The following is a 9,574-nucleotide window of genomic DNA, read 5'->3' on the forward strand; positions in this document are numbered from 1 at the left end:
GGGTCTCGCTCTTGCTCAGGCTGGTTTCGAACTCCTGAGCTCAAACAATCCGCCCGCCTCGGCCTCCCAGAGTGTTAGGATTACAGGCATGAGCCACGGCGCCCGGCCTGTATTTGAAACTTTTATGAAACAAATTTAAATGACCTCAGCTCTTCTAAAAACAATTTAGCAGGCAGGCACATAAAATATGTAAACCCTCCTCTACTAACTATGGGAAACGTAAAAATTCAAAATATACTTCTATTTCAAACAGGTCTCATGCTTTGGCTTTAAACAACACTGTGGAGTAGAAGGAAGACAGACTGGGAGATGGGACACCTTCCCTCTGGTCCCAGAGCTGTCAAGAAGTGCATATGTGAGCATGCTGCCTAACTTTCCTGTCTGTGCTACTAAATAGCAAGCTCAAAATCAAACCTAGATGCTCTTATTCCCGGCCCTGTGCTCCCTCCAGGAGGCCATTTTTTCCTCCTGTAATTATACCTAAGATTCAGAAGACATCGTCCTATTAGCACCATTAAAACTACCTAGTACATGGTAGAGACCCACAATAAATGTTTAAACATACAATTATATTCTACTACAATAAAGAAAAATTACTTATGCTATAAAAACTTAAAATAATCATGCTAGAATAATTGGAAAACCAGTAGGAAAGTTACACTTACCTTTTTAGCTGTATAGCCACCTCCAACAGCAGATCCTAGTATGAGATACCGAAGTTTTAAGAGCCTTGCAGCTAATCTTGCTGGCCAAAAATTCCTGCGGGGTTGGTAGCCATATTTAATTGGAGAAAGTTTTAGTTTACGTAAAGGAAGGTTAGTTAGAGAAGAGAACTGCTGAAATGATGTCCTTAATTGGAATCTCTGAAGCTTTAAGGTTGGGTGACGTGAATGATAAATACTTCGTGAAACCAGATGCAGTTTTTGTAGTGGTAAGTTTCCTTTTATTCCAGGGCTATGTTTCACTAATGATTGGCAGACCTCACTGAAAGAAAAATGAACATGGGAGAAAGATCAGATAGGGTAATAATACAAAGGAAATTACATAAAAAGAACAATATACTAAAAGAAACACATACACACATGATAAACCACATGTCATACAATAGTTCACATTTACTAACCACTTATAATAACTTGCCCAAGTACACACCGAAAGAAGGAATAAAGGCAAGATTCAAACTCAGGCAGTGGGACTCCAGAGCCTGCACTCTAACATGTGGGCTATAATCCTGTTCCAAAGAATTGAAACTGAAGAGAGAAAAGGTAAGGACTTATTTTATTCACTGCTATTCACTGTAAGTAAAAGTTGAAACAAAAAATGCATACAAACTTTTGCTTTCAAGCACAAAAATTCTAGCAGCTTAGAAGACCTATTCTTTGCTCCCTCATCTATGGCTCCCAACCCTGAGATAGCCCAGGGATGGAAATTAAGGAAATTGATCAATTTCACCTCAGGCACCTGGCTCCCCAGAAAAATGAAAGTAGGAAAGAAGCTCAAAACAGAGAATCTAAATGTGTATGTTAACTGTCCAAGCTCTACCTTCTCCTTCCTGCAGAGAATGAAAGATTACCAACAACCACCATAGGGCCTCATCTTATTCAACACACATTTGTAGTTGCTTACTATGGCTAGGCCTGATTCTAAGTAGTTTTAAAATATTAATTTGTTTAATTACATGGGACTGAAAACTTGTTAAGAAAAAGAAATCAAGGAACACAGAAACAATACTTTGAAGGATGGTGGGAGAAAGGGGTTATCTCTTGTATTCCTTTGGAGTACCAGATGTAACAGGAGATGTTTTTATAAATGCTACTGTTACTCTCAGAAGAGACCCAGGAAGGTAAGTATCCTCATTTTACAAATTTATTTTTTTAAAGCTATGTTTTGTCTACGGTAGAATGACCATCACATGGTAGAAGAGGGATTAAAACTAAGATCAGCCTGAAAGTAAAGCCCAAATTCTTTCCACAGGAGACACTAGGGCAAGGAGTATGGGAAGCAGCAGATGCATAAATATATGTGGTCCTAGATAGGAGGCTGAGGTGACATTATGGAGTACCCACCACCTCCTATGGAACCCTCAGGATGACATTGGGCCTTGCTCTGATTCAAAACTCTACAGGAATCCTCCAACTCAGGAAACCTGAGGGAAATAGGATTTAACAGTGGGTGAAAATACATATTGTAGGATTAGGCACACTGCTTATTTGTAATTCTACATGTAAATGTTACTTCTAGTCACAAAAATATTTATAATCTCTTTAGAAGTTGGTAAACATTCTCTACTTTTTTTTTTAAAAGCTCTACCTCCAAGATAAATCAGCATGTCCACCATCTTATAAAAAGTCCCTATCTTCTTTTATTAACCAAGAGATTAAATTCTCCTGATCTCAAACTAGCATATATAAAAAGCATAATTCTCATTTTAGCTTCAAAATTGCCTCCACCCCAGCAAGCATACATACATGGAAATTAATGTAATACTACAAAAAGTATTTCCATGTCAAAGAACAGTAGAGACAGTTAAGCAGCCCAAGAGTTCAGAGGAAAGTTAATGATCCTTAGGAGTTGAGGTGATCAGTGAAAATTTCCCAGAAAAAGTAAAATTTAGAAGTGGAAAGTGAAGAGTCAAAAAAGAGAAAAGAAATAGCAGATAAGGAGAAGACCATAGATATGAGACAATGAAAGGTCAAGAGACCTAAGAAGCTGGCATAAAAGATTCAAAGAAGGAGGTAAAATTGGAGAAGAGGTCTCAGGACAAATGACAGAGCCACTGCATATTAGGCTGAGTTTGCACTTTTTTTTTCATAGGCAACAGGAGTCGCTCAAAGTTTCTGAGTAGAATAAGACTAACTAAACAGTAGTTAAAGAAGATATTAAAGGCAACGTTAGGTAAAAGTAGATCAAAAGGGGAACAAAAAGGTGATCTTATTTCAGTTCAGCTGCCCAGATACAAGAAAGGGTCTAAAGTGAGGTGGCAGCAGTGAGCCAGGAAAGGACAAGGGGGACACCAGAAAGGCAGGCTAGGCACAAGAAGAAGAGGAGAGTCACTAATAATCACTAGGTTGTTCCTGGGGTGACCAATGTTATCACTTACAGAGAGAAAAAACTCAAGACACAAAATCAACTAGGGAAATGGCTCATGGTCCCATAACGTTTAGCTCAGACTTCTCTCAACTATATCCCTACATCTACTTAGTCTTTTGAGTCAGATGAACTTTGGTTCCAAATCAGTTTCAGTGCTTACTTGCTGTGCAATCAAGGTCAAATTACCAATGACCCAAAGCCTCAGTTTCTTAAGCTGTTAAAATGGCACAATAGCTGTATTGGAGAGTCATTATCAATAATCACTAATTTAAGTATCTGACTCTCTGATCCTTCTCTCTTCTTACTTAGTAAGTCTCTTCCTTATCTCTTCACCCACGTAGCCACCTTAGACTCTCTGGTTCATCATATCAATAACTCTTCTGCAAATACTCTAGACTCCCTTGCCCTCTGACTTTTTGTTTCACTTGTCCAGTAAAATACAAACTCTGGATGAACTTACTATTGCTTTTCTCTCTGCCTGTACCCAGGGAAATGAAGCACTACTGGAGAAAAATCACACCCAACTGGACAGACATCTAAACAGGGCCCTCAAAACTGCCTGACAGTCCTACTTCATTTGTCTTATCAATTCTGTCTTCCACTCTCTGTTAGGACTATTTCTGACATCTTCCACTCTCCTTTAATCTCCTATTTCTCTTTTGACCTCCCCCAACTCTCAATAGATGACCTTGCTCTCTACTTCACAGAGAAAATGGAAGCCATCAGAAGGAAACATGTTCAACTTTCTCATATGAGAACTGTTCACCTACTGTATCTGCACCCATCCTCTTCTTCCCCACATAAGATTACAGCAAGTGCTCCTCCTCCTTAAAAAAGGTGAATCCATGTGGAATTGTCTCTCCTCTTGCCCTTTCAGAAATTGAAAGTCAAGTCTCTCTCATCTTACAGGAGAAAAAAAAAACATCTCATTTCCCTGCTCTAGCTACTTTATTAAAAGCCAAACCAACCTGATTTCCATTTCTATTATTTCAGTAAAACAGCTCTTACTGAGAGCACCAAAGTCTTCCAATAGGCATTTTTTTTCAGTTCTGGTTTTATCTGACCTCTCAGCAATAGCTGACAATGTTGACACCTCCTCACTGTTGGAACTTCCTCTTCCCTTAGCAGTCTCTAGTTTTACTCCTACCTCACTGTCCACTCCTTTTCAGATTCATCTTCAACTACCTTTTAAATGTTGAGAGTTCATTAAGGCTTAGACCTAACCTGTTTCTCTTCCCACTCTCCCTAGAAAGGCTTATCTATACCGTTTCCTCCATGGCCATCTACATACTCATGTTTCTCAAGTTTATGTCTAACACAAACAGTTAAGTTTCAGACCCTTGTATCCAATTGCCTATTCAACATCAGCACTTAGATATCAAAAAGGGACTTCAAATTCAAGATGTTCAAAGCCATCATGATCTCTTCTCCCCCTCCCACCAAAACCCTAACCCTCCTGCAATATTCCCTATCTCAGGAAATGGTATAAGCAGCTATCCAGTTACTTAAGCCACAGATTTGGGGATCATTCTTGATACCTTCCTCATCCTCAACCATCACCAGAACACTCTTCTGAATGCAAACCTGATCAATGTCACTCATCTGCATCAATTTCTTAAATGGCTCCTCTTGCATTTAGAATAAAATCCAAACTCCTGGTCCATAAAGCCCTGCATAGTCTGGTTCCTACCTCTCTCTCACTTGTCTCAGAGCTCCTCCCTGACTAGTTTTCACCCAAATTCCCAATTGTGCCACCTCAAAGGCCGTGCCACCCAATATTCTTGGATAGACTCTTCTACTTACTTAACTCCTGCTACTGCTCACAGTCAGTTTCATCTCAAGCAGTCCCTCCTCTCCCTGAATCTTCATTATAATGCAAGTCCGCGTACTAGTTCTTGGCTCTCTGTACTTTTTCTTCACAATCCTTGTAAATTTGTATTGTATAACAGTGTAGCTATTGGATTAATACTCATCCAGTAAACTACAATCTTCATAAGTCCAGGGTCCTATGTGTTTTGCTTACTGTTGTATTTCCAAGGTCTAGCCCAGTGCCTCACAAATGATAGACACCCAATAAATCTGTTGAATGAACATGTTATTAGGAGAACTAAAATGCAAAAAACAGGTGAAAGAACCTGGCAGTGGCCAGCACGAAGTGCTCAATAAATGTTATTTTAATATTAATTTGCACTAACTTAAACTAATGTATAAATGAATAACCCTTTAATCTTCAAAAAGTTATTTACATTTTTTAGAAATAAGTTAATCCCCAAATATATCCCATTAGATGAATTCCAGGACTGAGTTCATCCCTAAGATGTTTTTGCTTTTCATTATTTCCTTCCTCTTGTACACACAAATCCCTAAAATTCCTATTTCCATAATGGCAGCAGCAATAACTATGGGTGGGGGACAGGGACAAGGATGGGGAGTATAGTATCCAGTATTTCAGGTAACTACATGTAAAATGTTCTTCAATTAGTCCCCTGGAAGAGATAATTGCCTCAAAGCAAAATCCTAGTACTTCTTAGAAATGCATCTTCAGAATTACTTCTAGGTCATTCCAGTTAAAGAAGATACTCTACAAGATCAATGCTCATACAGGACAGTATTATTTTTCACAAAAAGGTCCTCTTGAGATACAGGAAAGAGTGAAAAGACAAGAAGAAACTGAGATTTACTGACATGCCATCTAAGGAAAGGCTGCTTTGGTCACCTTCCACCCCATTCCAATCCAGCTGAATGTTAACAGCAGCAACTGCCCCATGTTGAGCAATCTGCCAGGGAAGAACTAAAGCTCCCAAGTGTGTATGGGGAAGGGGGACTTCCCAGAGTGAACGTTCTCAACAATACTGGCATTTGTAGCAAGCTCAGATTATCTGCCCACTCCTTAAAAGCCCTAAAATGAGGCTTGCTAAATGAAACATCATAACCTTAAACAGTTTGCTAAATCAGCCCTTTCTTTCAAGGGTAACCCACACAAGGCATCTACATCAATCATTAGTACTTCACGTTTAAATATGACTAAAAGACCAGTTTTTTTATAGAAAACCACCAACTCTTAAGATGAAAACCAAGATAAATAACATCATCAATCTTGGAAAAAGCAGAGATATGAAATGCTAAGTAGTATTCTCAGGAGGATTCCTGAAATATTACAGATATAAAATGAATGCATGTTGTTATTCAAAAATAGCAATGGAAGAATAGAAAGTTTATAGAATTAAACATGTCTTTAAGAGTTTAATAAATGTTGAAAAGAAGTTCATGGAAATTAAAGTTACGATGGCCAATATATTATTTAAAAAAATCAACAGCTAGACCAGAAAAACAAATTAAGAAAATTCCCCAGAACGTAGAACATAAAGAAAAAAGGTGGAAAACATAAGAGATAAGTCAAGTGACACAGAGAAGTGCCATCCAAAGTGAGTGGGAGGATAGGGGAGAAATGCATCCCATAGGATGCACAAAATGATTCACTAAGATTGAAAAAGAAAGTACCAAAGCGTCTAGATGCAGTATTATTGTATCTTATCCTTTAAGATTATGTTACGGTAGACTTATCATGTAAATCACTGGTACAGAGACATATATAATTTAAAAGTGAGCGTGCATATATATATTGGGGTATGCTTTTTTTTTTTTTTTTAACAGATGAAGGGTACAGATCATATTTTGGAAATCATGGACAGAGGACCAATCTAAGAGGACCAATATTCGCCTGCTAGGTCTCTAGAAAGAAAAAGAACAGGAAAAATGAAAGGAAGAAAATAAAGAAGAAAAATTTCTTGGAAATAAAGAAAGGAATATTTGAAATGGAAAGGCCCACTGACTACCAAGCCAGATGAGTGGTAAAAGAAGAAAAAACAAAAAACCCACACCTGGACAAAGCCTTGAGAAATTTAGGATCAAGGGTAAAGATCCTAAAAGTTTCCATGAAGAGAAAAACAAAATACCTACAAACATGAAAAAAATCAGATTGTCATGAGAGTTCTCATCAGCAGCAAAGGAAGTGAGAAGAAAACGTAGCAATGCCTTCACAGTTCGGAAGGAAAAGGATTTTGAATATAAACTTCTACATTCAGTCAAAACTAAAAATCAAATGTGATGCAAAATCGGTCTCTCCCAGAAATCATCTACTCTCTTGTTCATTTACCATCTCTTTTAACCAATATACCATTTCCTAATATGTAATTCTTTCTTCATTAACTTTACACAAATATTTATTGCACCCAAATAAATGTTGGTCATTGGTCTTCTCACATGTCCATGATCATATACATACACACACACATACATGTATGTTCAAAAAAAGCTTATATTCCCATCTGTTAAAGAGTAGAAATTTAACTACACTCCTTCACAACATGCTAAGGAACCACAGTAAAAGACAAATTTCAGAGCTTGTGGCTTCTGACTTTCCACATCTCTACTTCTTCAGGTAGCTAAACTGTGCTATCAACATGAGACACTTTAAAGCCATGACTCTATGGAATCCACAGTAATTTTAGAAATAATTTAGCCCTGCAATATCCAATTGAATGAAGAAATAATACCAGTTATAAATCAATTGTTTTGAAACTCAATTTTTAAAGTTTTTCTACATATATTAAGTGCTCCAACAGAGTATGCTATTTCTGCAGTCCTTTTTTATTTACAGAAAATTAGATTCGTTCCCCCATTAAATATTGAGAAGCAGAAATACAAAGGTTGTAAATAACTTACTTTAATACCATGAGCTGTGAATTTACTCAGAAATTAAAATTGCAAGAGATTTAAAATAGTGCAATTATTTTACTTGACTAACAAAACACTGTAACTATTGTATGTCATCTAGTTCTGCATTTGGACCCCAGTTAACCTTTATAAAATAAATGGATTCCATTCCTTATAAATACTACAAATTATCTACACCATTTAAAAAGTTCTGAAAAAAACCAAAGACAGGTGTTCAGAGGTTGCGTTAATTCAGAAAAACCAAGTTTTCCCAGCCATGCTTGATGCATATTACTTCCAACAAATGTCCGCAACAATGAGTTAAGTCTGACGGCATTTAAGGGTATTAGAACAAAATTACATGTACGGAGATAAAATCGAATTTAATCTCATCAAAATGTACATATAACCCACAAAAATAAAAAGATTTCCATGATGTTCTACTTGGGATTAAACCAGGCCAGGGCAACAACGACAGTGTGATTAGAAAAGTGGTGCCACGTTTACCACTTTGCATCAGAAAGCAAGTCTCCTTCCCTGAACATTGAAAAAACGTGCTATTAAGAAGCCATCTCTCATCACCATCTCTGACACCGTGTGCGTCACTGCTCTAGTTCTGACTCTATCAGCGGGCTAGGGAAAGAGACAGAGGCCCCTTCACCCTGGAGAAGAGCCGAAGTACCTGCAGGTGCAATGTACACACGGCGTGGAGGTGGAAGAAGAGGACAGTGAGGGTTAAGAGAAACGCGGAAAGGGAGATTCGTAAACAGAGCCAAACCGGGCAGGGAGAGGACAGAAAAAAAGAAACAACCAGACACAGAGGTAACACCGAGAGCACAAGGGTGTAAAGGGCAGGGACAAAAGGACAATAAAGAAGGGCCAAGACTGAGAGGCGTCCAGAATCTTCGAGTTACATAGGAACAGGGACAAGGGCCCGTATTGAAAGCCAGCACCGCAGGTAAGCCCAGTGAGGACTCCAGTCACTATGGGTCCTCAAAAATATCCCGAAATTCTCCAATAGCCCCGGGCCTGGCCTGAGAGTTATCTGCACATTCTGGAGGTAGTGATGGAACAAGCCCATTCTCAAGCTGCCCGAGAAATAACGGGGCCAGGTCGGAGCCTGCACTTACCAGGCCACGGCGGCCCGACGTAGTCGCCACATCCCGCCGGCGGGGAAGTCACGCAAGTGCCGAGACGGCCACGCGGGAACCCCCGTGTCAGCCACAGTCCGGCTCCTGCTCCAGGAATGACCCAGGAAGAGGCTCTCTGCAACAAGGGCACAGAGCAGCCGCTGAGGCCCTCCCAATGGCGCATGGACTTCCGCAAGAGCCTACCAGGCACCCGTACTCAGTACGTCAATGAAACAACCACCCCACCCTTCCTAGGCGGGCAGCACAAATGGTCCGTGGAGTACTAGCGCATGCGCCCAGAGCCTCTGGAAGGAACATGCCTACTCCACCTCCTCCCGCCCCGCTCCGCCCCGCCCCGCTCTCATTGTTTCCGGGGTGGAGTTCGGAATTAGCCTTCCAGTTTAAACACTTGGAGAGGCGATGGGGCGAGAGTTTGGCGGGGACCAGCGAAGCGAAAGCTGGAATCCGGATTGATAAATGTTCACCGGTGGCGACCAATTTAATAAGATTTAGATATTGGGGGAGCATGGAGGAGTCTAGAGAGTGCAAAATGAATACAATAATAGAGTAATAAAAACTAATAGTTGCCCATTTGCTCCACTTCTTTGTTGGGTGTGAAAGGATATAAACAATCTTGG

At 39.5% G+C, this 9,574-nt stretch overlaps 1 protein-coding gene across 1 annotated transcript in view; it reads right to left on the reverse strand.

Moving 5' to 3' along the window:
- Positions 1 to 9,158, reverse strand: part of OPA1 (optic atrophy 1 (autosomal dominant)) — a 106,732-nt gene extending 97,574 nt beyond the window's left edge. Inside the window, exons 1-2 of the mRNA XM_012642074.1 lie at positions 8,937 to 9,158; positions 666 to 984 (exon numbers count right to left, since the gene is read on the reverse strand). Of these exons, the coding sequence (XP_012497528.1) occupies positions 666 to 984; positions 8,937 to 8,968 (351 nt within the window). The 5' untranslated portion in view covers positions 8,969 to 9,158. The remainder of the gene's footprint in view (positions 1 to 665; positions 985 to 8,936) is intronic.
- Between the last annotated feature and the right edge of the window lie 416 nt (positions 9,159 to 9,574).

The sequence above is a fragment of the Propithecus coquereli genome, unplaced genomic scaffold (assembly GCF_000956105.1).
Source record: "Propithecus coquereli isolate 6110/MARCELLA unplaced genomic scaffold, Pcoq_1.0 Scaffold10, whole genome shotgun sequence".
Classification (NCBI taxonomy): domain Eukaryota; kingdom Metazoa; phylum Chordata; class Mammalia; order Primates; family Indriidae; genus Propithecus; species Propithecus coquereli.